The sequence below is a fragment of the Peromyscus leucopus genome, chromosome 5 (assembly GCF_004664715.2).
Source record: "Peromyscus leucopus breed LL Stock chromosome 5, UCI_PerLeu_2.1, whole genome shotgun sequence".
Lineage (NCBI taxonomy): Eukaryota > Metazoa > Chordata > Mammalia > Rodentia > Cricetidae > Peromyscus > Peromyscus leucopus.
In genome coordinates, this window is record NC_051067.1 from 11,226,154 (window position 1) to 11,253,820 (window position 27,667).

Sequence of the window (27,667 nt, forward strand, 5' to 3'; positions counted from 1 at the left end):
AGTGCCTCGCGGTTTCTGAGGCTGTGGTGAGTTTGCTTCTTTCTTCTGTTTTCTTTTTCCTCTCACTGGACAGTCTTCACCCAGCCTGGTCTCTAGTTCTTTCTTTCTTCTGTCTGTTCTAATTGTCATTGTCTTAGCTGGTAAGTTTCAGAATCTATCCTTGAACTCAGTTTTCTATGATTTATTCCCTTCCTTTGATCCAGCCTCCGTCAGGGAAGAAGACCTGTTGTGTTTCCCTGTGGCTTCTTAGGGACCCTTCAACGGAATGCGTTCAATGACTCCAAGTCTTTTAGTCAAAGTCTTGGCTTACTCAGCCATCTTCTCTTCTGATTGGCCTTTCTGTCCTCTCTTCTTCCTTCCCCTCTTGTCTCTTTTCCCCCTCCCTCCCTCCCCTCCTTTCCTCCCTCCCTCTACTCCATTCCTCCCTCCCTCCCTCCCTCCCTCCCTCCCTCCACCCATCCTAGTACACTGTGTTTACCTGACCTTGTCCTGAGGATGTCACTTTGCAGTAGTTTGGTAGGCAGTCCTCTCGTCCTTCCGAGTTTGCTGTTGGTCCTTCTTTCGCTTTTGCTTGTTTTCTGACTTTGTGAGGCCTGCTTTTCTTGCCACATTTCATTTTTGACATCTGCTGAGGGCCATGGGAGTATACAGCAGGTGACAACTAGTGTTGGACAAGTCGACCCACCAGATGTGTAACTCCCTGATGGGAGCCCCATCAGGTAAAGCCGTGGGGTCACTGGCTGTGGAAACCAGTTGTTTTCTGTCTGTAATTTTCTCAGGGGTCACTGCTATGCCTCCTTAATAAGAACAGCTGTGGGGTGCTTTCCACAGCCCTTTGGTGGTATCTTTTTACATCTTTGGGCACACATATAGCTGTGGATGTTCAGGAAGATGATTTCTGTTTAAGCTATATAATTTTGATGTATAGAAATAATACTGGGATTTTTCACATTACTCAGACTGAGATAGGATTCTCAGTCTCAAAGACAGCATTTAACACATTTTGCAAAGACCTTAGACCTAGTCCAAAACAGACTAGCTGCCCCTACAAAGAATACACAAAGACTAATTGCCAGGTGTTGTCTGTTGCTAAATCAAGGCCAGGCTGTTTACATCAAGACACAGTCCTTGCAGTAGTTCCCTTTCTGCACGTACCCTGACCACTCAAGGTCCAGCCAATTGTTTACTGTCTGGGACCCCTCACCAACTTAGAGCTACGTGCATGGGTCACTGTGACATTGCTAGCCTAAGAGAAACTACATGACTTACCCTGTGTTTTGAGAATGGGTAGGACCCTGAAAATGTAACTTATTATTGTCCAGACATTGGCTGTGGGACAGAGCAGGAGGATGTAGAGAGAAGAGCTGAGGAGGAGCAGCAGAGGAGAGCAGGGCAGCAGAGGTGGAGGGAGGGAGGGAGGGAGGGAGAGAGAGAGAGAGAGAGAGAGAGAGAGAGAGAGAGAGAGAGAGAAGAGGGAAGTTGTAGAGAGAGATGTGGAGGCAGGGAAGGTGAATTAGAGCAGCTGCTGAGCAGAGAATGAGAAGAAATGAAGAGCTAATTACGAAGTGTGAAGAGAGATTTTTCAAGATGAAGAGAAAGTTACCCTCAGAAAGCATCTGTGTTTCTTTATTTTCCCCTCAGATAGAAAAGGTCTAGCCCTCAGATCAGAATTTTTCCTAAACCTCGATACTCTGAGGTCTTCTTTTTGCTACCCTGGAACAGCCCGGGAGCCGGTCTCTCGGTCTGTGATAAACATCCTTCCTTCCCTCGTCTTGCGGTTTCTGTACTGACTAATGCATGACCACCGAACTGCTTGCTGGATACATTGCAAGTTCTTTTTATTTTTAGGCCCTGATTCCTCGGGGCCATATCTTAATCTGTGTCACTGTCTGGTTAGCTGGTTGTTGGTCAGATTTCTTCACAGGCCTCGAGTCTCAGAGGATCTGCATGAGACCTGCAGGTTACAGGACAGCCTCACATCTCCATTCCTGATGGTGCAGCACAGGCTGACGGTCGTCTGATCCCAGTGGGTGGCGGCTTTCTCTCCTAGGTCTCTGCTGTATACACAAATGGTCTTAGCTTGATACCCGTCTCTCCTGTCCCACAAATGTTGGAGTTTTTTATGTTCTTCACATCCCTGGAAACTTGAAATCAGCTCAAGACACCCCAAGACCAAGTTCTCAGCACAAAGGAGATTTATGTACCCCAGAGGGACAGAGGCCAGGGATAAGAGACAAAAGCAGGAGATAGAGGATGGGGGAGAAGGGGAAGAGAACAAGAGATATGGCGCAGAGGTATTTGTCCCGGGGGACAAAGGACTGCCTCTGGATAGAGAGGAGGCAGATGTGGCACATAGGAAAATGGCAGTTTATAGAGGTACTAGGAGAAACCCCATATTAGGGTGAGGTGTTTAATTTTAATTGTGCATGTTAATTAGTTGAACCAAAGGGGACTTTTGGTTGATGGACTTCTTAGATAGCTGGACCTTAGTAGTCAGCCTCAGGAGGAAGGAGTGGCCAAATAAGGGAAGAGACTTGGTGGCTGGCATTAGGAATGTGACCTAACGGTTTTTAGCAAGGCAGAGGGGATGGGGAGAAGGGCAGGGCCTGCCAGACCCACATGTTCGAATGGGCCAGTGTCCTTCACCAAACTCTTAAGATTTCCCTTTAAATTCTGGACCACACTCATCTCTCCTGCATTTGGAGCCATAGCATCGGGCCCTGAGGTTAACCCTGAAGTTGTTTTATTGGCTGATATCGCCCATTCTTCAAGCTAACCCCAAGTACCCCAGCTGGTCAGATCTAGGGAGAGCCCAGAATGTTAAAAGTCCAAACATGAAATGAGGGGTGCCGTGGGGTGTTGCAGATGAGCCTTGGGTTTCAGGGCTGTTTGTGAGGCTGGGGAGAAGGGCTGGTGGTAACCGCCTGTGTCAGGCCACACATGCCTGTCAGCCTACTGAAACGCAGAGGGTTCTTTTGGATTGGGGTTCTCTACTTCTGTGGCCCTGGGGTATAAAATGGTTGAGTTTCGTGGTTTTCTATGTGCTTTTGTTGTTGAAGGGGGGGGGGTGTAAAGTCCTCCCGTCCTCCCTCTGTGCTGGAAGCCATCTGCAGCATGCTGCCACTGGCATGTGGCGTCTGCCTCAGAGGTGCGGGGCGTGCTTGGCGCGTCTGCAGCCAGTGTGTCCCGTGGATGAGGGGGATCTGGCCGAGTTTGAAGTGGCAACGCTTCTTGTTACTCATTTGCAGTTGTATGTGGTGGGAGGTCCGGGTGCATACTCTTCAGAGAGGCCTTGGTGCCTTGGCAGGCAGGACCGCCGAGGAGTGGGGGAACCACAGACCAGAGGGCAGTGCACAAGTCAACGCCTTCTGTAGACGCGAGGCCTGAGGGATGCATGATGGGAAGAGGAGGGACACAGCTTGTAGTCCTACACCACACTTGGTGTACACGCGAATGCTGACTTCAGATTCCGCGTAGAGCCTCAGAAGCGTTTTGTTGGTGGCGGTAGTGGTTTCATTAAAACAAACGACCAACCCCCCCAAAAAAAACAAACCCGAAAGGCTACTTACTTACTTAGTGTGTAGGTGAGGATGAGAGAGCGCCATGGCTGTTGAAGTCAGTGGACAGCGTAGGGTAGTTGGTTCTGTCCGTCTCCTTCTGAGGGACCAGGAGCTAGACAGACAGACCCCTGGCAGGCATGCACATGGGTGAAGGGCTGGTGATAAATAAAAAGGATGTCCAATTTGCAACTTCTTCACCTTCCTGACCAGAGACAACGACCTGGTGAACTTTTCTCTCCCCAGCAGAGGCTTCTTTCGGCCAAGGAGTCCAGATTGGTCAGACATATTCAAGGTTGGCCGTGAGCATGTTTACCTGAGGCTGCGGCCTGCTGTCTACTCCCCTTTCTTCATTCAAGTTGACTGATCCAAAATTAGGGGAAGGGGCCTGCCCTGTTACCAAAACACTCAAAAGTCCCAGACCCTCCTGGGGAATTCAGATTTTGGTTTCTGGATCCCCTTCCCACTCTGTGGGGCATCTTTTTCTATGTTTCTTTGTCTCTGTCTATCTATCTGTCTTTGTGTGTGTGCCCACACTCACACTCATGCCTGATTCTCCACTTTTAATAAAGTTTGTTCTCTGTTGCTTCCTGTTATATTTGAGAATTTTCCTCTCTTTTTATCCCTGAATTGCTAGAGAACATGAATAAAACTGGATGAATACTATTACGCTGTTATTCCTGTGTAAGAACACCTCCACCATGCGGTTTCTGGGAATCAAGCTTCGGCTGTCAGGCTTGGTGACAGGTACCTTGACCTGCTGAGCCATCTCACTGGTACCCATGGCTTTACTTTTTTTAACCTACCTCTTTATCCATCTACCTCATACATGTATTGAGGGCAGATGTGTGCCAGGCAGTAAGTGTGGAGGTCCGGGAATGCCTGGGAGTTTCTTGTCTTCCTCGTGGTTGAGGCAGGGTCTCTCATGTTGCCTCCGCCGCTGAACGTCACTGCACACTCCGGGCTGTCTGGCTCCTGAGTGTGCTGGAGATTCTGTCTCCGCCTCCCATCTTGCAGTAGGAGTGCTGGGATCACAGGTGCAAACCACCAGGTCAAGTGGGGGCCACCACGTGCGGCCTTCACGTGGGGTCTGGGGCTGGAACTCAGGTCTCAGGCTTTCTTTCACACAGTGCTTTTATCTGCTAAAGCAACTCTCTGGCCCCAGCTCAGAGACTTGTAAAGTTGCTATCATGGGACCCATCATCACTAGGGCAAGCTTATCTGTCAGCTAGCTGTTGCCCCGGTGACTGGGGTTAACTGGCAGTTCCCAGATCATACACTGCCCTCTGAAGTTTAGCTTTATCTGATACAAGACAGAGGTAAACAGGTGCATGTGCTGTGCACACTTGTACACACACACACACACACACACACACACACACACACACACACACACCCTGCACACAATGTCAGTAAAGCTGTGAATGGGCCAAATCATATGAAACAAAGTGGCCAGAATGAGCTAAGATCGTGAGGAGGAAGGAGGAGACTTTGGATGCCTGGTGTCCTCCTGGGTATCTGAAGTCTCGTCTTAGGCCGAAGGAAGAGTGACTGTAGAGCCCAAGGGGAGGAGGCATGCGGCCGCTGAGAGACTGATGAGTGTGCAGCCAGGGCCAGGGCAGAGGTAATTGGTCTCTCTGTCTCTGTCTGTCTGTCTGTCTGTGCCTCTGTCTCTGTCTCTGTGTCTCTATCTCTGTCTCTGTCTCTGTCTCTGTCTCTGTCTCTCTCTCTCTCTCTCTCTCTCTCTCTCTCTCTCTCTCTGTGTGTGTGTGTGTGTGTGTGTGTGTGTGTGTGTGTGTGTGTGTGTGTACGTGTACAGGGCTCTGGCTTTAACTCTCATATAGATGAGAAGATGCTGGGGACATTGAGTCCAGTCATTCACTGAAGGAGCACCACAGTGAGATTGTAGTATCTTAATGTCACTTAGAGTGAGTCATCCCAGGGTCAAGTCTGTGTGAGGGACTCAGAGACCGAGGCAGCTCGGTGCGGGAGCCTGTGGAGACCTCGTGCATAAATGGAGAGGCAGTGACTGCCCAAGTGTCCAACAGGCCGTTACCAGTGAGCAAACACACAGACACTCTTACTGCTTCAAAGGGGAGACGGGAGCTAAGCAGATAAACAGCCGCTTCAAAGTGTCAAGGAAGGGCCGGGACTGTAGCTCAGTCAGTAAAATGCTTACCTAGCCCTAGCACCACATAAAGTGGGTGTGGTGGTTCACACCTGTAATTCCGGCACTGGGGAGGTGAAGGGAGATCACAAGTTCAAGGTCATCACCCTTGGCTACTTAGTGATGTCCAGGCTACCCTGACAAATGTCCTGTCTCAGAAAAAAAGAAAGTATCAAGGAATGGAATGAACCAGGGAGGCCTCTAGAGTTGTTAGGATGTGTACATGGGAACCGGAATGTTGGTTATTTTGAATAGGATCAGAGAAGGCCTTGCTCTAGGAAGTGGTATTGTAGCCTTTTTAAAATTTGTTATACATTGTACATAGTTGTTTATATATTTAAGGGTTCCTGTATATTGTGGGGTGTTAGCACAGTGTGCACTCTCACCTAATTACCAGCCACCGCAGCATCTCACAAAGAAGGAGCACTTCCTCGGGATTCTACCCAGGCAAGATTCTCCAGGGGACACCCTCTGGAGACCTCTTGAGAGATTTGGTCCAGAGGCCTTGCTGGAGGCAGTTTTTGTGAAATCCTGCAGAAAGGAGAGTAGCTGGAACCTGGCGTTATCCAGGTAAAGGGATGGGCTCTGGAAGCATTCGGGAGATGGAGCAAAGCACATTGGGTGCTGTATTTGAGGGAAAAGGAGTCAGAGATAACTTCAGTGTCTGGGCCTTTAGCTGGGAGTAGAGCAGAGTTCAGGTCTAGAAAGCCAAAGAGCTGCTTGGGAACAGGCTTGGAGAGGAGGCCAGATTCGTGTGTGGACATGCCAAGTGTGACTTCTCTCTCAGACATGCACGTGGAGGAGGGAGCAGGCTATGGTGGTCGCCTGCCTTTTGGGGGGAGCAGTTCAGCCTGTGAAGTTAACTTTGGGGATTGCAGTATCTTAATGTCACTTAGAGTGAGTCATCCGAGGGTCAAGGCTGTGTGGGGGACTGGGGAAGAGAACAGGGAGGGAGACTGAGGCAGGTCGGTGCAGGAGCCTGTGGAGACCTCGTGCATAAATGGAGAAGCAGAGCCTGCTCAAATGTCCAACAGGCTGTTACCAAACATGGCCAGGGTGGCCATGCCAGACTGGGCCCCACACAGTGCCCATGGACCTGGCATGCTGCTCTGCAGAGTGGAATGCCAGTCATATAAATATTAGGAGGAAAAGGAATGTCAGGCAGGGAGAGAGGAATGAGGAATTCACTTGGGCACAAAACTGGGGCAGGTGGCGATGCCCAACTCCTGCTGGGAGTGCCAACGGAGGAGCTTGGGGTCACACCTGCCCCAACTGCTGGCTGGTGGGGGCTCGACTTTCTGGCAGTGACCTACTTCTGTAAGAAGCTGGCATCCAAAGATAGGGTGAAGGTGTTTCTGTCCCCAGCAGGTGCTGGTGGCCATCGAGACAATCAGTTGCAAGGACTGCCCTGCCTCCTGGGATACGGAGGCTTCTCTGTCCGCCCAAGCCTGCCCGTCATCTAAGTCGCTCGAAGCCAACATTAGTATTATAAAGACCTCCTCTGAGACAGTTGGGACCACCCCAAAGGGAAATAAAATGATAAGGTGCTGAAAGGGAGCTGCACAGGAATCACACCTGTTTCTCTTCCCCAAGGCAACTCCAAACAAGGACCTAAGTGGGAACTGACGGCTCGGCTCGTATGCAAGCCGGAATTAGAACGTCAGCGGCCCTTCGCACGTGGATGCCAGTCAGGGTCAAGTTGGGGCCAGCGCCAGAGGCTCTGCCAGACCCTGCGAATCTTGAGCTGAGCAGGCGCTGCCCTGGCCCTGCCCCTGCCCCTGCCACCACGGAGTTCAGACTGAAGCAGTCAGGACCTGACCTCTGCAAGGCTGAATGCCTCGTTTGCTTGAGATAAGAGGGAGTGGGAATTCTTCCCATATAAGGTACCCTTCGTCCCCTGTTCAGGGAGTTGCCTTCCTGCCTTGCTTTTCTTGGTCAGAGCTTCATAGAGATGGAGCTTGAGTGGACTGTCCTAGTAAAGCCTTTCCGGTCTTGTCTTGGTCCTGCCATTTCTGAGTCCAAGAACTCAGCTCCAGTAATGTAGTGGGGATAAATAACAATGCATTACAGTCTGAACTGTATTAGCACGGAATATCTGTGTTGGTGGATCCTCACTTCTGGGTCTCTGAACTTGATCTTAGATTTGCAGATAGGGTCTCTGCATATGTGACCAAGCTAAAGAGGACCTTAGAGCCGCCCCTCCCCCTCAAGAGGGACTTAGGTAGAGGAAAGATGATTGATGAGTCAAAAGATAGACCTGTAAGCCAAGGAGAGTGGCCTGGGGCAGGCTTCCCAGAGCCTCAGAGAAAACAAACCAACCCACACCTTGACCTTGGAATAGGGGCCTGCAGAGCTTCGAGAAAACCAGTCTCTGTGGTTTAAGCCATTAGCAATTGCTAGGAATGGGGTACACACCTGGAATCCCAGCATCTGGGAGGCAGAAACAGGATGGTTGGGAGTTCCAAGCTAGCCTGAGTTGTTGCTTAGTGACATTTTGCCTTAGAAACAAACAAAAAGCAGAAGAGTTGACAGGGCTTGGCTTTGGTTATGGCTTCTTGGGAGAGTAATACAGAAGCCACTCTCAGAACAATCAGTTTATCTTTAATTATGTATTTGTGTGTCTGTGCATGTGAGTGCAGGTGCCCAGAGAGGCCAGGAGAGGGCACTGCATCCCATGGAGCTGGAGGTACAGGCAGTTGTAAGCCACCCATGTGGGTGCTGAGAACCATGCTTGGGTTCTCCACAAGAGGAACACATGCTCTTCTTAACTGCTAAATCATCTCTCCAACCCCTACAGGAACTACTTTTAAAAAGTCATTGCTGCTGAATGTGGTAGAACATGTCTTTAATCCTAGCACTTGGGAGGCATAGGTAGGTTGGAGGCCAGCCTAGTCTACTGGTCTACATACCAAGTTCCAGGCCAGCCCAGGCTATATAGTGAAACCTTGTCACAGTAGTAGTAGTAATAATTTGTAAAGTTGAAACTGCTGCCTTTGATGATGTCAATGTTCACCCCTTGAGTGTTTCTAGAATCAGGTCAAAGCCTATATGTGCTGAAGCCCTGTCAAGCCTGATGCCCTCAACCGGCCCTCGCTGGAGTTTGCCTGTCATCTGGGCCTTAAAGGACTCCATTAAGCAAATGAAGGAATGTTCTTTCCATGGGACAAGACAGTTTAGTTACTTGATTTTCAGGCTTTTGTTTGTTTTTTTTAATGTCTTTCTCCATCTTTAATTACAATTTCCCTGAGATTCAAAGTGGGAAGTTGATGGCAGTGACTCATTTTCAAAAGACTTTTCTGAGAAAACAGGGCGCTCAGAATAGTCTGCTGGCATTCCTGTTTGCTCTTCTCCTGTTCATTCTGGTGTGGAAAGCCACCGTACAGAAAGCAGGCCCCAGAGCCCATGTCCCTGTGAAGGGTGGAGTCACACACACCTTCCTTAAGTATATGGTAGGGCATGCCTAGCCAATCCCCCTGCCTCTAAATGCCAGAAACCATCGTGTCAGAAAAAGAGAAAGTTCATGAAAGGCCCCAATTCAGCAGCTCTCAGGGCCTCTCTCCTTCAGCCAAATATTCGCTGGACCCCTGACAGTAGGCTTTTGTTGGGGGGCTCAGAGCTGTGAGAGGCAGAAGGTAGAAAAAGCATTATGAAAGCAATATTCAAGGGATTTGAGCTGGTGTGTGGACTTGTTGAGATTTTGGTATGTTTGCTGTAGAAGTGGGATCAAAGCCAAGGTCGGGCCAGCGAGAGACACTGGTTATTCTATCTTCAGGTTGCTGAATTTCGTATCATATTTCTAAAGCAGAGGTAAGCAACCCTTTAAGGAATATAGAAGCAGAGGCTAATATTTACCCAACTTAAAGTTAGACATAATGAAAATAAAACATTACAAACCGTTAAGACCATTACCGAGTAGATACTGACAGCCCACCGCCAGTGCTGTGTGGGCTTCCAGCTGGCAGTGAAAACTCACGGTGTCACACTTAATAAGTGTTCCTGGAAACACAGTCCCTCGCCACCCACCGTCTCGAGACTTTGGACCTTGCTCATTCTAGGTGGTAATTTCTTTCCTCTTAACCCTTACATTTCCAGCACTGTACATATTCTGGGATTCTTGATTTTTGCCGTTGTTGAGATAGCGTCATTTTGCCACATGTGACTAGTGTTTCTGTACAGGCTGGCAGGTGGCTACACTGTCTGCATTTCCACACAGCCTAGCTCTTCATAAGACCTATCCAAGGCTCTCCAAGAGGCTTGCTGGAATGCGGCACTCTGGTCTCTGTACCGTCTCCTTTCTCACATCTTAGAAATTACCTTTTCATGGGCATCAGATCCAAGAGCATCAAGCCTTGGAGAACAAACCCCTTCACTAATTAAGAGGAGGCAGCTTTGAAGTGTGTGCGGTCTGCTAATCACGTCACAGTGAGCACCCTGACTCAGATCACCAGGTAAAGAGAGTCATAGATGAAAAGTCTGACAGCAAAATGTGCTGAAAAGAAGCACCAATCAGAACTGGACTAGCACCATGGATTCAAGTCCAAGGGGATAGGCTGAACCTCATTAGCAGATTCTTGCCTCATTCTGTCTCTGCCCTTAATGAGAGCTAGATGCTCTGAAAAAAGGAGCCTGAGAATCTCTCATTGATGCTGTCAATCAAAGTGCCACACGAGAGGCCACGTTGAAGGAAGGCTTGCAAAGGAGCGCTGCTTGACTAGGAGGCAGTGTTCATTTATTCAGAATGCACACACATTTGAGCAGGCTTCCAGCTACTGCACACCCCGTGTGGCACTCCCTGCTACAGGCAGCCTCCGTGGTGACACAGAGCCCTCTCCCTTGGTTGTCACAGAGACAGTGATTTATCCAGCCCTGAATACAAAGGACACCCATTGCTAATGTGTTTCCTAGAATATGCCACAGGTTGCTGCCCCCAAACTGCTGCCACCTAGCCAGTGGCAGGTAGGGTGGGGTTCAACTAAAACCCTCAGCAGTCCCCTGAGTATTTTCTATCAACGTTTTTGTTGGAATGCCCCGTGAATCAGCCAGTAACACATGAAACCCACACGTCTGGGTCATGTTCTGCTTACTAGGTTCATGCTTGGATCATCTTCCAGGGATGCTACCATGGAGCGTGTAAGATGTTGGGAGCCAGGATGCTTTAGACAGCTCTTTGTGCCCTGCGAGGTTGGAACAATGAGGGAATGTGTAACACCCATATCCTGCTCACCTGACCCTCTCAGTCCCCTATTCATTTATATTAGCGTGGTGCATTTGCCACACAATACAATATGGATATGTTGTTCTATTTGTTTGGTTGGGTTTAGGGCTTCTTTTGAGATGGGGTCTCATTATGCAGCCTGGTCTGGGCTAGACCTCCCAGCAGCCTTGCCTTAGCCTCCAAAGTGCTGGAATGTCAGAGTCATAATGTCTGGCTGATACATTACTCTTGAAAAAAAAGAAAAAAAGAAAAGAAAAGGTCCTAAGTTGTGTGTATATGTATGTGTGTTCTTGTGTGCGGGTATGTGACATGAGTGCAGGTACCCTCAGAAGCCAGAAGAGGGTGTTCTGTATATGTGCCACATGTGTGCCTGATGTCTGAGATCAGAAGAGTGTGGATTCCCCTGGAACTAGATTACGGGAAGTTATGAGCCACCATGTGGGCATTGGGAATTGAACCTGGGTTTTCTGTAAAAGGAACAAGAGCTCTTATCTCCTGAGCATATCTCCAGTTCTAATGTGTGAGAGTTTTCAGACTCGATTAACTGAGGTGTGAAGACACATTCTGCATGTGGGTGACACCATCCCATGACCTGTGTTTCTGTACTGAGTAAAAAGATGAGCACTGTCTTCAAAACTGATGCCATGTGGCCAGCTGGACCAGGATTCTGCCATTATTCCTTCTTCCTCCATGGTGGACTGCACTTCCAAACAGAACTAAAACCCCTTTTTTTTTTAAAGTTGCTTTAAGTTGGTATTTTTGTTCTAACAGTAAGTGACCTAACCAATACATCACCCTACCAGTTATGTCCACTCAAGTAACAGGCACAGGCCATGCTTCACAACCTTGCCAGTTGGCTGGGGACAGAGTCTTTGCACAGCACAAACCCACATGGCTTTTGATGTAAAAACCAACCAGTTTCTCCTACACACATCTCCCTTATCCTTGGAGGATACCTTCCAAGACCCCAAGGGATGCCTGAAACTTCGGATGGTACCAGGCTCTTTTGTAGAACACGTTTGTCCCCATGCACATACACTTGTAAAAACATTCAGTTTATAAGCTAGGTACAGTGAGAGATTAATACCAGCAACTGAAAATAAGATGGGCAGCTATAATGATTACTATAGTAGAGCAGAACTGTGTGAAGGGTCTCTCTTCTCACATGTTATCTCATTTGTAGCCACCCTTCTGGTGTTGATAAGAGATGGTATGTCTACATGGTAAGATACAGTGATGGGAACAAGGAAGGCACTGTGATGTAGAGTGTTACAAAGGCAGACAGAATGGTAACTCCTTCATAGCTTACTGACGGCAGGGAGGTCGCACTGTGGGGACACAGGGATGATTTCTTTGTGATAGGTCAAGATGGCATCACACTGGTCACAGCTGCACCCAATTTCAGACGTATGACAGACTTATGTGTGGAATGTTTGTGTAATATTTTTGTGCCCTGTTGGTTATAGGTGACTCAAACTGCAGAGCTCAAAACTGAAAACAAAGGGAGATTGTTGTACTCAGGATGGGCACCTGGGAACACTTACTGGGCACAAGGACTCTGACCAACCACCAGCTAAATTGGGCCAGCAATAGTGACTAATACGGGTCATTGTGCCCAGTTGACAGAAAGCTATTAAGCCATGAGCAGAGCCTGTTAAGTGGTCACGGGGCAGAGGGGGTGGGGGGAAGAGGCATAGGTGACCTGTGTTCTCCAAGTTCCAGCTGCTGGGCAACCCCATCCTGCTGTTAGGAAATCTAGCCACCTGTCCAGCTCTGGACTCTGACACCTTGTCAGCTCACACTTGGCATCCTGGAGCCATCTGGAGTGTCTGTCATACCCACCTGCCATACCTTTTGTATGTGGGCATTCTGAGGCATCAGGTGAGCCACCTTTTATTGTGTATGACATGTCTTAGTCGAAGAGAATCACTTGATGGGCATTGACTCTAGAAACATTTTAAAGCTATTTAAACTAGCAACAATACCAGCTAGCTCAGTACTAGTTTGGGCATGGGGTAGAGTATGGGTGCTGTTCTTATGTGTTCATTTGGTGTTTCCTTCATATCATACTCAGCCCCCTTTTGAGGCCAGGAAAGGCCTTCTTGGGCCCTGATCACACTTCTTCCCATCTTCCAGTTTACCTCTTTCCCTATCTCAGTTTGCTTATCAAGTTTAGGAGGCCGCAATGCCTTGAGTGCGGACATTTCTCCAGGCCTGAATTTTATGTGGATTTTAATTTTCAAAACATGAAGGCTTTCCCTTTTTTTCCATTAGAAAACAATAGAAGAGTCCAGTTTGCTGAAATGGATGATGCTGTGAGGATCCTAGGGTCTGGATGCCCTGAAATACTGGCTACTTGCAGCTGCAGAGGACACAGAACCCCGGGACCCTCTCACATCTGAGTCCCAGAGCTTTGTGTGTTGGGGGAGGGGGATGTCCATATTCAGCATGCCAGGCCCAGCACCTGGTTTTCTAATTATGTGAGTGATACATTTATTTGTTCAAATGTCCTTATTGGCATAGCACACGAGGTCGAAAGGGACAAGAGTCAAAACCTCGGTGCACAAGCTAAGGGCAAAACAGTCCCAGAGATGCCAGCCTTGCATGCCAGCTGGGACTTGGCACTCACATGCCACCACTCTGCAGGTAGCATCCACGCAGGAGCACACCTCCGTTTCCCCATCCAAAGCTGACCAAGTAGAAGCTGGGACTCCCCACCCCGACCGTGGAACTGGGCTCTAGTCCTTACTTTTGCGTCAGGGTGGAGATTTATTTGACTGTTTCCCACCATTTGTGGATTTCTAAGAAGTTAATGACTTTTATGCCTCTTTCATTGTGTGTGTACACAGTGCCAGTGTGTTTGATTTCATGCAGTCTCTTGACACTTACACAGTGCTGAGTGACAGCTTGCAGAGTGTGCCAGTCAGAAACTTCAAGCTCAAGTGCAGTCCTTGGGCAGACCTACAGCCTTAATGTAGTTTCCACTTTCGCCTTTTTAAAAAACTATGTCTGTACTAATGCATGCATGTTTGTGGGTGCACGCATGTGGAAGCCCGTGAACGAACCTTGGCCACCACCCCTTCCTCAGGTGCTCTCCACCTTGATGTTTACGACAGGGTCTCTCACTCGCCTGGAACTCCCTAAGTAAGCAAAACTGGCCGGCTAGCAAGCCCCAGGGACCTGCCTGTCCCCGTCACTCCAGCTTGGGGACTACAAGTGCTCTACCAAGCCTTTTTTTTTTTAAATAAATAAATAGATAAATTACTTGTTACATAGGTATAGTAGAAATGGGACATGGGCTTCTGAGAATGGATTTTTTTTTTTAACAGTAAGTGTGGATTCTGGGGATTGAATTGAGCTCAACTGATAAAGTGCTTAAGGGTCCATCTCCCCAGGCACCCCATCTTGGTTTTAATAGTAACACTACTGGTCCTTCCTCCCTCCCTCAGCACCTGCTGTTGATCCAGGGAGATACACCTGATTGCCCCCACGCATGTGTAGGGTTTTGGGGGGAGGTTTAAAGAATAAAGATATTAGTTCCCAAGACTGGGCTGAAAATACTTTATGAAAAATGGTTTATGTGTGAGTTTAACCAGGGGTGAAGGGAAGACAATTAGAAAGTGACACGTCTGCCATGTTTGTGGGAAGGAGACAGAAGCCAAGGGCACCACAGTTTGACATGGTTTTTGTAAGCCCTGTGATGTGGAGGCCATCTTCTCAACAGCGAGATGAAAGAACCCACTTAGAGACTTGTGCCTCAAGCATAAGTGAGCTACCTTTTCCTTAGTGTGACAAGCTGAAGAACCTGGTCCCCCAGCTCTGCCTCAGTCATAGCCGGACCTTTATTCCATCAGGCAAAGCTTCCTCCTACAAGGTCTTGGAAGTGAAGCTGTTTACATAGTTCTTGGTTCCCATACAGACCAGAAATCACCCAACACCAAACTACAAGCTTTGACATTGTGATAATTACTTTTTGTTGCTGTGATCAAATACCATGACCAGATGCACCTTACAGAAGAAAGAGTTGATTTTGGCTCACGGTTCAGAAGGGGAGTCCATAATGGCAAGGAGGTGGGGTAGGGGAGGCGTGGCCACAGGTGGTCAGAGCAGGAAGCCAAGCACTCACATCCTTAACCACAAGCAGGAAGGATGTAAAGCAAACTGAGGACGGAACAGGCCTATAGACTGTTTCCTTCAGCAAGGCTGCCCCCCTAAAGTTTCCACAACTTTCCTATGAAGCACACTTGCTGGAGACCAGGGGGTCAGCTATTGAGCCCGTGGGGACGTTTCTCATTCAGAGCATTGCAGAGAGACGATCTTGAATTGCAGTCAGTATACATGTAGCAAAAGGGACCAGTTTTACCATTCTTACTGTGCTACGATAGTGTTGGCTACATTCAGCGTCATGCAGACACCACCATCTCTCCAGGACGATTTTCTTCTTCCTAGACTGAAATTGTGTCTCTACTAAATACTGGATCCCCATTTCTGTAACTCCAGTACCTGGCATCCACCATTCTCCCTTGCTTCCATAACTAGCAACCCTGGGGACCTCAGATGAGTGTAATCACACTGGATTCCTCCTTTTATGCCTGTCCTGTCCGACTTACAACAGTGTTCTCAAAGGTCACCTACAACGTCATGATGTCACACACACACACCCGCTTTTAGTCGGGTGTGTTAGCTGATCTGTTGTACTCTTTCATGCTTTAAATTCAGGACTGAATAGAAAGTGCAAGTCACCCCAAACCTCACCATTTCTTACCCTCAGCCATCAGGACCCTGTTGAGTCCCAGATCCTGGGTAAAGGCTGGAAGTAAGCATGATGGGTTGGGGGGCGCAGTTGGGAATTGGGGGGCTATGTGAGAGCTTCTTGGTTCGGTAGTGCATCTGCCCCTCCCCCTGACTGAGTAGCACTGAGCCCCTTCCTGTTTGTGTGTGGAGATAAGGGTTCAATCCAGACAAACCGAATCTACACTTGTCCTTAGTGTTCAGGCGCATTGGGTGGCGGTTCCCACAAGCATGTTCTGTGCTTTCTAGGGTAGATGGTTGCCCTCTCAGAGGTGACACTCTACTGCCCTTATAAAGAAGAACACATTTCTGTCATTTACAGCATTAAGACCATCACACCAGGTCTGGGGATGTGGAAGGGAGGGGTCGCTTAAGAAAGTTTTAATGCTCAGAGCCTGGTGTGGTGACAGACACCTGTTAACCTAGCACCTGGAAGGTAGAGGCAGGAGAATCAAGAGTTCAAGGCTCTCTTTGGCTACATAGTGGGTTTGAGGCCCAGGATGATGAAAAGAAGGGAAGCCTCTGGATTTTTCTCTTAATTACCTGGACTCTCCATGCAAATTAGCTCAGAACCCTTCGTTTCGATAACCGGTCCCTGCCTTTCTTTGTTCACTCATTTCCTCTTCTCCCTGGTGATGTAGAGGGCTTCCCTCCAAGTCCTATTGTTCTGTGGCTGTTCTTGGGGTTAAACTCAAAACCACTTTTATAACGGTGGAGAGTCTGATTCTATGAGAACCAAAAGCGATTGCCATGGCATCTTCTTCCCCTGCCTTTGCTGATGCTGGGCAGACCTGCGCTCACAGTGTTTGCCCTGGTGGAAAGCCATGTTTCATGTGTGTGTGTGCTCTTCTCCCAGGTGAGGTGGAGGATTCAGATGCGATTGACACCTTGGGACAACTTGATGGACTGGACAGCCCACTTCCCACTCTGAAAGGTAAGACAGAAGGGCAGCTGCCCTTGTGGTTACAGAATATTATGGGATGGTTGCTCTGCCCTTGTCACTAGGGCCTGGACCTGCCTGATTAAACAGATGATAGGGTCCCCTGGTCTGGGGCTGCTCCATTGCTGGGCAGATGAGATCCCGACCTGAAGTCGGATTTATTTATTTATTGGGGATGGTGAGGCTGGTTGGAAGCCAGCAGCCAGCAGATGAAGCTGTGGGAAATGCAGTTGACCGAGGAGGAAGGAGCCTTCGGGAGCTCGGAGGTTCTGAGCCGAGACTTCAAGGCCAGCTTCCCACCTCGGCCATTTGCTAAGTACTTGCAGACGACCATCTCTCCTCCACCTTTGTTTTTCTCAATGAAATAGCCATATCATGGTCTCTCAGAGGGTGACACTTTTCCGTACTGCCATCTGAAAGGGGATTTTGTCTTCCCTTGTGGTGACGCTTGTCCTTCCTGGAAGTTTGCTGTAGGCAGCGTGCTCTCCTGTCGTACCTCATAGGCATTATGGGTGCGTCTCATTGACAGAACAAGGGAGACCAACATGGTCTACTTTCTTGAAGAAGCAATAGCTTTTTCTTTCTTAAATAATCCATCACTCCAATTTGTGCTGTCCATATGCTTCTGGACATGGGCCAACCACTGGAGCATGGTTGACCAAATAGGAGCCACATCCTTAAGACGACTGACTCTCCTCTCCCAGAAGCCAGCAACTGTCTCATAGCTCCTCAGGAACAGAGGCTCATGAACCGCTTCCCACTCCATGCTAGAATGTTGACCAGCTTTATCTTGTCGGGCAACCGCAGCTGCTCATGACTTCAGCTAGAGGAGTGTTGTGTTAATCAGGGTTCTCCAGAGAAACAAAACTATATATATATATATATATATATTACAGGTTATGGTATTATGGTCTGACTATTCTAATAATAAGCAAGAGTTTTCCATGTCCTTTATATAGGCTGCCATGAGAAAGTATGGCCCAGATTAAAGGTGGCTCTTCCCACCTCAAAAGATGCAGCTTTAGATGGGTCTTCCTACTTCAAATGACTCAGTTCACCGTCAGTCCTCCAGGTGGACCCACCTGCTTGGGTTTCAGTTCATTTCAGATGCAGTCAAGTTGACAGCCAAGCACAGGCCTCACAGGTGTGATGCAGATGCTTCATCTGTGGCCACGTCACGTATTCTCTGCACGTGGACCAGCTTCGTGTCTCTGTGTTAACCACCACCAATCAGGGAGTAGAGAGGTAGGAATTTAGAGGGCAATTTGATACTATGTCCACTTAGCAAATTCCAGGTTCACCCCTGAGGCCCATGAGCTCCCCACCCATGGCTTCTGCGCCAGATTTGCAGAAAGCAGTTGGCTACGCCCAGGACACCCATGCCGCTACTACACCCATGGGCATCTATTGCCGTACCGGATATTATTGGGGTACCGGATATTATTGCAGTTTACAGGGGTCACGGCTGGGTAAGACTGTTGAAGACTGACTCCCTTTCCCTCAGCCACCTGCTTAACACCTTTCAGTACTAAAAGTGCTGGCCTGCAGGGAAGAAGCTTCCTGTACAATGCCGACTTAATTTCTCCATGTTCTCTCTCTCTCTCTCTCTCTCTCTCTCTCTCTCTCTCTCTCTCTCTCTCTCACACACACACACACACACACACACACACACACACACAGAGAGAGAGAGAGAGAGAGAGAGAGAGAGAGAGAGAGAGAGAGAGATCTTGAGCAATAGGGTCTTACTTACTATCAAGTTCTGGTGGGCGACCAAGAGCAATGGTGGTTGCTTGAATTGTTTTGGGGACCTCCAGGATTTCTGACCAGCAGCTTACAGGGAAATGTCCCTGGTACTGGCCTTTTTGTTTGAAAACCTGTGGCTTCTGGGGTGAGCATAAACCCCCATGTAAGGTGAGTCCAATTATGCTCTTCTATATGAAAAAAAAAAGTATGTTTTATATATGTTATAAAATAGTAGGTTTCCATATGCCTTTTTCAAACATCCTTAGACTTAGTTGCCCCTTGGGGGGTTAGGTTAGAAGACGGCCTTGGGGGAGTGATGCCTTTTTTAATTCATAGATTCTCACCATGTATTCATCGGTATCTCAGTCACTGTGGCTGCCAGGCCAGAATCCCACAGACAGGGCAGGCATGATGCCAGGAATTCATTTGCTTGTAGTTCTGAAAGCCAAGAGGGGAAGGGGAAGGCTAGGTACGTAGGTTTGTGGTAAAGTGTGTGTCTAGACTGTTAGGCCTGGGTTTGATTAACAGCACTAATAAAAGAAGAAAAGAAGATTCTGTAGGGGAAATTAAAAGATTAAACATTTCAAGGAATGAGGCATGACATAAAATTTCTATTAAAAGAAGAGTTGTTGTGGCTGGAGAGATGACTCAGTGGTTGAGAGCACTGGCTGTTCCTACAAGGGACTCCAGGTCCAGGGGGTCTAACGCCCTCTTCTGGCCTCTTCTGGCACTTGTGGGCAAAACATCCATACACATAAAATTTGAAAGTAACCGCAAGAGGGTTTTTGTAGGTGGAGTACTATGTGGCTGTGGCCTCAGATAGTTTGGAGGATGAGGCAGGAAGGTTACTTGAGCCAAGCCTGAGCAGCATATTTCCAAAAAAACTTAAACAAAACATATAGAGAGGGTATATTTCAGTGATAGAGTATGTGCTTGGCACACACAAAACCTTGTGTTTGGTCACTAGCGCCAGAGAAAACCATGGCAAACCAATCATGTGATTAGTCTGAACCCCTCCTCAGAGGCCTTCATCTCAGGACAGTGGGGCTCCTCATCCTCCACCCCCAGCACACAGCTCTGCAGGCTCTGAATGCATCAGGGTTTTTCCATGCTGTTTTTCTCTCTTACTGTACCCAGGCACTTTTCTCAGCCTGAAGATTCTGTGAGACAGGAACAGCATCTCCTCAGCCCGGTTCTTGTTTTCTGTGCTGAATCCAACCCTGCTCCAGATTGAAGTAACAAAGTTATTTCTCCCAAGAGCTGGTCCAAGACTCTGCAGTGTCCCAGACTCCTTTCTCCAAACTGTCCTTCGGAGTCACTTTGACTTCACTGGGAATGCCTGCTTCTCTCTCTCTCTCTCTCTCTCTCTCTCTCTCTCTCTCTCTCTCTCTCTCTCTCTTTCTCTGTTGTTGTTGTTGTACATGGATGAACACACACTAATAACGTCTATGTGTGCTCAGAACTGAACTAGAGACCTGTGCGTGTGTAGTGTGTGCTCTGCCACTGAAATGTATCCTCAGCCTTGTGTGGTCTCTGAAAAGGATAAATAGAATTTTGGTTACTGAAGCTTAACCAGACCCCCACACCGCCTGGCACATGGCTCTTATTCATCCATACCAATTCGTCGAATTGGCCTCTTGTTTTTATAAGGAAGGTGTCTTAGTTAAGTTTTTATTGCTGTGAGGAGACTCCATGACCACAGCAACACTTATAGAGAAAAACATTTAATTGTAGGGGCTCGTTTACAGTTCAGAGGTTCAGTCCATCATGGCAGGGAGCATGGCGGCATGCAGGCAGGCATGGTGCTGGAGAAATAGCCAGTGTTCTACATCTTGCAGGCAACAGGAAGTTGACTGACTGTCACACTGAGTGAAGCTTGAGAAGAAGAGCACAAAGCCCGCCCCCACCATGACACACCTCACCAGAAGGTGTGGCCCAGATTAAAGATGTGCCCTCCAGCCTCAAGGTCTGGATTAAAGGCCTGTGTCATCCACACTTCCTCCAACACGGCCACACCTCCTAATAGTACCACTTACTATGAGCTTATGGTGGCCAAATACGTTCAAACTACCACAGAAGGTTAATGTGCTCCATGACCCAGGCTATAGCCTTTCCTTGTGGGGGTGTGGAAAGAACACTTCAGAGCAGAGAACACTGGGATGAGTAACAGAGAATAGATGTCCCCACGTCACCAAGTGTGAGTGCAGCAGCAATTTAGAGAGAGGGGACACCATGCCTCACAGAGTGACTTGTAGAGACCCAAGGAAAACCTGGACTCTGCATTCCCACTTGAAATTCTTGAGTCTTTGGGACTAAGTGTTTCATAACTGGGCAAAGAGGGGAAGTTTTATCAGCCTATGAGAGGTCTCGCTGTAAAGAAGCTTGGGGGTGAGCTGTGACCCTCATTTTAAGGAGTCTAGTGCTTAGCATTTCTGCTGGTACTCTTCCATCTGGTTCACATCCAGTAGCCAGGCAGAAGCTTGGACCCGCCAGACAGAACATTTATTAACACAGCATGTCCCGCAAGAGCAGAAAGAAGTCTGGAGAGTGCGCAGGACAGTTGGTACCACCTGCCCTCCGTCTGTCCCCTGCAAGCGCAGAGGCTCGTGCAGAGAAAGAGTTCCAGCATGAGAATAATCATTCACCATCACACTTCAGCAGTGACGCTGGCCCAGTGAAGTGGGTGAGGCCACTGTCTTGAGCTAGGGACCACTCCTTGACACCACGCCCTCTTCTCTCATGGGGGAACAAAATGGAACAGAAACCATGCAGGCTGGTATTCAGAGCTGGCTGATTATCCCTGCAAGGCCCGCTCAGAGGAACAAGGAGACCAGGCCTGATGGACACAAACTATGACGTTCAGTATTCTCTGCTCTTTTTCACTAAGTACTTTCTGGTAGTGTTTGAACTGCAGTTGGCCTTTAGCTTCGGTGAGGGTTGTAGTCACAGATCACTATTGGTTTTGAATGTGAAGTCTAGTCGAAATGGCTGCTCATACCTCAAACAGCCCCCTGTGAGCCCCGGCGGTGGCAATGCAAGCCTCAATGTCCACTGTGGTACTGTCAGCCACAAAGCCATGCAGGCACCGTCTGTGGCAGACTCCTGTATCAGTGCCCCTTTAACATGTCCCTTCTGCCGTTTTTGGTGTCAATATTACTGTTCAACCTGAGTGTGTCCACGGCTATTTCCATCACAAATCTTCCAAGCATGAGCACCATGGTTTTAAACTGCACATGCTCAGGAGGGTCATGTCCTCCTCCACTGAGCATGCTCACAAATGGACCCGCCCATCTATGAATATGTCAAAGCTCCCTGGATAAAATCTCTGTGCCTTCTGTGTCCAAGGAAGACAGACATTACCTTCTGCGGGGTGCCCGTGCTCTCCTCGCCTGCTGCAGGTATTAAATCTTCTCCACTCTCGATGTCCCATCTCTGCTTCTTTCAGCTTTGTGCTGGCTGGCATGAAACCCTTTATAGTTTGACTTCTGTCTTCTGTGCTGTCACTGTGGCCGCACACAGCAGGCACCAGCAATTCTGTTCTGAATGTTTGATCAGAAACTGTGATCTCAGATGTAGGGTCTTACCTGGCTGTGCTCCCTCAGGACAAAGGATTGAACGATGTCCCACCAAAGAATAAAATAAGGAAAAAATCAAGCCCCAAATCCCCAAACAAGAGACAAGCTCACTATGTTGAGGTCTAACAGAGACCAGTGTTTGATTCCGAGAGATCAGTAATGTCCACGGTTGAAATGCAGCCGCCAGCCAGCCAGCCAGCAGCATTGTCAGGGAGTGAGGACAAAACTCAGGCCCAGCCAGTGTCTTGCACTGGACAGGTAGGTGTCTGCCATTCCTCATAACAGCTCCTTGTAAGTCATGACAAGAAGTGGGCCGGTCCAGCTGGCCGTAACCTGGTGTGGAGCCTCACTTTCCGTCTCCAACACTTGCATTTGGTACTCGGTCATTGCCGTGGTCAAACACCCGACGAGACACAGCCGGAGGGAGCAAGGCTCTGTTTTGGCTCAGGCTTTGCTCAGGCTCAGCCTGGGAAAGCACGGTGGTGGGATTGGCATGTGAGGCAGCTGGTTGCATTGCTCTGGCCGTCTCCCCACCACAGTGTCTTCGGCTAGCCCCCACCTTCCAAGAATCGCAGGGTTCCTCAGAACAGCACTGCCAGCCATTCCGCCATGGAAAAAGAAAGCCCTCCCCGCATCAAAATTAAGAAAAGCAGTAGTCACCATAACAACGATGGACCCGAGAAGCTTTAGGATTCTCGGGGTTATGAACACTGGTTTTCTTCTGTATTCCTAATTATTTCTTTATTGAAAATTTCATACATGTATACAGTGAAACATGATTACATACACCCCCTTTTCTCCTCCAACTTCCCCCATGTCGTCCCCTCCTAATATAATGTCATTGTTTAAAAAATAACCCTCTAAGTCTGGTTAGCGCCAACCATATGAACATGGATGTGGGGCCATCACTAGAGCATGTGACTCCAACCAGTGGCCACGTCTTCAACACAGAGTGATCCCCCACCCCAGAAACTGTCAGCTGCCAGCAGGTCCTGAGTCAGGGGTGGGGCCTGGGGGCCATCTGCCTCATCTGGCCTGGAGGTTTGCCTGGCTTGATCTAGAATGGGTCTTGAGCAGGTAACTAGAGCCTTTCTGGTCATGAGTGTGAAGGCCACATTTTGTCCAGAAGACTATATTTCATCGTGCCCTCTCTCTAACCTCTGGCTGTGGCATCCGTTCTGCGTCTTCAGTGATGACTTGGTAGGCGAGGATATGTATGTGCAGGGTGGATATTGCAGTCCTGTTAGAAAGTTCTAAGTGCTGTCTCTTATTCTAGTCATTTATGTACCTATACTGGATTTTGTTTTTAATTTTTGAAATTACATTTGTTTTCTTGGAGTGGGGGATCGTGTGTGGCATGCTGCAGTTGTGGAAGTCGGGATAATTTGCAGGAATCTGTCCTCTCCTTCCAGCACAGTGTCCTTCTGATCAAACTCAGATGGTCAACCTCGGGTGTCCCCACACACTGCACACACACATGTGAACACACACACACCACCACACACACTTACATATGCAAAAAATAAATAAAGGACTTGGTGTCCAGGGCTTTGTGCCTGGGGGAGCGTCCTGAGCGCGTCTTCTGAAGATGCTAATGGAAAACAGCAGTTGGTCGTCAGTGTAGGGTGGGGGGCTTAGAAAGACGAGGAAGGTATGGGGGAGGCACAGCACAGAGCCAGCGCAGATGACAGCGTGACTTGAGGACGCTGTGATTTTGCAGATGAGAAGCTTTCTGTGAGGTTCCATATGGCAGGTGCTGCCGTTGTCAGGATTGAACCAGCTTGACGACTCCAGTGGCAGCCCCAGGTTAACTTGGAGTGGATGTTTCGTCTGGATGGTATATTCCCAGTTGTGTGAGACATGGTCCTTGCATGCATAGATATGTTCGGTGTTTTTGTTTGTTTGTGGCCTGTTTGCTTGTTTGTTTTGACATTGCTTACAAAAGCCTCTGTTTAGCCTGGGACCTACCCATGCTCTGTAGCAAGGCTATGCTATACACGTGCACCCCACAGCTCATGCGCCATTCGTCAGTTCTTTGGGGGTGTTTGTGGGAACAGAGGGCTGGGGTGGAGGGGTTGCCCTCCTGTCTCTGGCTCATATTAGCAGAGTCGTTCGCTTCCATGCTCAGGCTAGGGGAGTTTCTGACTCAGTTTCTTCACCTGTGGTTTTAAGGACAGCAGGTGAATTCTAAATAGCAGGCAGGAAAGTCCTCTCTCCATCCACCTCCTGCTTGGTGGACTGTCCCACTGCTACAACAGACCAGGCCAGGGATGGACCAAAATGTCCTTAGCAAGAGAACTTGAGACACTGGCTTGCCGTGGAGACGATGCTCATTGTCATCTGTTGGCTGTGGCTTTCCTGGTTCTTGTAGGTCCTGAGGATCCACGTGCTTCCAGACCTTGTAGGATTTGTGCAGGTCTGTGAACATTATTGTTTGCTAGATTTTGCATAGAGCATAGGTTCCCAATTCCAACCAGGTGTAAAAGAAAATAGGATTCTGACTACAAGCAGAGGCAGCCTGTGTGACCACTGAGAACATGGACTCCATGTTCAACTCTGTGATAGGATCTGGGAACCGCACATACAGAACTACCCCTGGCTGGTCGCCGAGACTTCCCAGGCTTCAGGTTCTTTCTGTTGTGAGTGTGCTGTATATGGTTCACCTGTGTGTGCACTTTCGTGTGCAGTTGCTCATGGAAGCTGGAGGTCAACCTCAGCGTCTCTGTGACTTTCTGCCTTGATTTTTGAGAAGCAGTGTCCCATAGTCCTGGAGGTAGCCTGTGTGGCTAGCTGGCTGGTTAGATAGTCCCAGAGGTTGTCTGTCGTCACTTCTCCAGAGCAGGGATTACAGCCGTGTGCTGCTGTGTCGGGCTTTGTATGTGGGTTCTGGGACTAGAACTTGGGTGCTCATGCTTTTCTAGCAGGTAATTACCAACTGAGCGTCCCCCCAGTACCCGCCAAGATCCAGGGTACTCTATAGAATTTGCACCCTGATTGTTAGTCTCTGACACTGTCATGGGCTAGCTGTCCCCTTAGAGTGTGACACTCCGCAGAAGGCCCGGCCAAGTGTTCATGCCAGTAGTTAAGAGGTGCCTGTCCACCTGTATGAGTGTGTCTTGGGCAGGTGACTCTTAATGAGAAACATTGAGGAAAGTTCCTGTCTGGTGGACAGAACTGTCTCCAGAATAATGGAACTTCCGTTGGATGGGGGGGGGGGGGTCGCCACAGTCGCTGTCTTTCCCGATGTCACCTCAGGAGACAGAGACCACAGTGCTTCTTCCTCCTCCATTGGGCTCCTCATCATGCGGCTGTTCGTGTCCGTCTGTCCCTGTGTGTGTGCTCCCGTCCCTCCTTGAGGAGGTGGGTGTCAACTGTGTTTGTAGCGCCACCTCCCCTCCATATTCCTTCTTCCTCATCTTCAGATCGTCAGGCCCTGCCCTGAGGGACCATGGAAGCGGAACAGAGGCCAAAGTCTTGTCACAAAGCCCCGCACCTTGGGACACAGCTCCTCACAGCCCAGCTGAGTTCTCTCACAGTTCTCAGGCCCCGGGGTGACTCTGTGCCTTGTCTCTCTGAGCTTTGGGAGTTGCAGATGACCCTTGGCACGTCTCATCTTGGGGCAGCAGTGTTCCGGTTTCTGATTCCTTTGCTCTGTGTTTGTGTCCAGCTTCACCCCTGCTTAGCGGGACCCTGGTCGTGACTTCGGAGCCCACGCTGCCTGTCTTAAGTTGAGGGCATCCACAGTGACCCCAGGGCCTGCCTGATAAGACTGCACCCACCATTACCTGGGGTCAGAGCGCTATGTAGGATTTGGGGAGTAGGCTCAGGCTATAGTTTAGATGAAGAACATTTCCCAGCATGCTCTGAGTCCTGAGTTCAACCTCCAGAATTGCATAGATTGGATAGGAAGGTCCATGCCTGCAATCCCAGCACTTGGGAGGTAGAGGCAGGAGGAACAGAAATTCAGGGTCATTCTAAGCTACATAAATGATTCACCATCAGCCTGGGCCAGAGACTCACCCCCACCCCACTACATGAATAAATAAATAACAACAACAGTAAAACACTATTGAGGATACAGATCACTGTCTAAAGGTTCAGTCTTGTGTTTGTCTATCTCTCAGGTTCGTCGTCCCCCCCCACCGTGTGTGTGTGTGTGTGTGTGTGTGTGTGTGTGTGTGTGTGTGTGTGTGTGTTTACATGTTTACACATTCAGGTGTGTGTAGGTGCACTTGTGGGGGTTATATATGCACATTTGTGCATGCAAAGCCTGGGGGGGTATACATTCACATATATGTGTGTGCATGTAGAGCCCAGGGAGGTTATACATTCACATGTATGTGTGTGCATGCAAAGCCCAGGGAGGTTATACATTCACATGTATGTGTGTGCATGTAGAGCCCAGAAGAAAACCTCAGTGTTGGTTCCTCGGACACCACTTACTGTGTGTTTTGGACAGTCTCTCTCACTTTCCCTGGATCTCGCTGGTCTGGCTGGCTGGCCAGTGAGCCCCTGGAATCACCCAGGCTTCGCCTCCCCAGTGCTGGGACTACAGGCACATGGCACCACACGTGGTGTTTGGGGCTTGGCGGGTGAGCTCTGCCTCATGCTTTCCTCAGCACCTCACCGACTGCGCTCTCCCCGGCCCCCACACCCTCCTTCCGGAAGTCTTCTTACTTTCTCCGGTGTTTCCCCGTTAGTGAGCCTGTGCCCTGGATGGCTCCGTCAGGGAAGCCTGAACCCAGGCCCTGGCCCTGGCCTCTGGCTGGTTTATTGACCTGTAAATATTTTCCTCCAGGACTGGCAGCTTTACACCCCTCCTGCGACCCTCTGGGTCTCCTTTTCACTTGCCCCTCCAGGAAATTGTCTGTTTTGTTTCCCACCCATTGAAACCCCATGACCTTGTGACCCCAGGCACAGAAGGCTTTCTTTATTTCCTTCCCACACCAGGTTGTCCTGGTCAGGAAGCCAATCCTCGGGCTCCTAAGTCATCTGACAACATTGGTGACTCTCGGGGCAGTTGGTTGGGTTATAAAAATCATTAATCATTGATCTGTGTGCGATTGGGCAGAAGGAAGCGGCTTCCCGGTGATGGGATTCTCCTTTAGCCCCTGGGGTCTGTTAATGCTTGGGCTCAGCCCCTGCAGGCCAGTTAAGGCTGCCTCTGTGCAGAAGGGGGACTCGTCTGGGTGAATGGAAGTAGGAGTTCCTATTCCTGACTGTACACGGTGCCAGGCAGGCCCACTTCAGTGGGATTCTCAGTCACTGCTGCCTGGCTCCTTCTAACCTGATCAGCCGTCTAGAGAGGTGTGGGGGGTTTCTGTGAGCTGATGGAAAGCTTAGAAAATGATCTGTGCAAGCCTCATAGTTTGCCTGTCAGAGAAATGAAGCGGGAAGGTTAGCTGGGTGGCTGCAAATCCAACCCCGAGGGGAAGGGATATTGTGCACAGTCTCCGGGGAGCCTGCTCCCCAGCTTCACTTCTGGCCTCGGGAGAATTGATGATGGGGTGGGGGGAAGCTAACTTGGCAGCCCTCTCGGGTCAGCGACACACGTGCTTGGTAAAATACTAGGAAACGATGTAAATGCTTTGGCAAATGTACAAGCAAGATGGAGTGATGCCCAGGAGCCAGAAAGAGAAAGGATTAAAAGCAAGCCGCCAGCTCTAAGCAGCTCTTTAC

The 27,667-nt window shown here is 49.1% G+C and overlaps 1 protein-coding gene across 2 annotated transcripts in view; it reads left to right on the forward strand.

Moving 5' to 3' along the window:
* Positions 1 to 27,667, forward strand: part of Ror2 (receptor tyrosine kinase like orphan receptor 2) — a 184,347-nt gene that overhangs the window by 130,416 nt on the left and 26,264 nt on the right. For both annotated transcript variants that reach the window (XR_005091556.1, XM_028863789.1), the window contains exon 2: positions 16,587 to 16,664. Coding sequence is in view for 1 of the 2 variants with exons in the window: in XM_028863789.1 (XP_028719622.1) it covers positions 16,587 to 16,664 (78 nt within the window). In the remaining variant the exon portion in view is untranslated. The remainder of the gene's footprint in view (positions 1 to 16,586; positions 16,665 to 27,667) is intronic.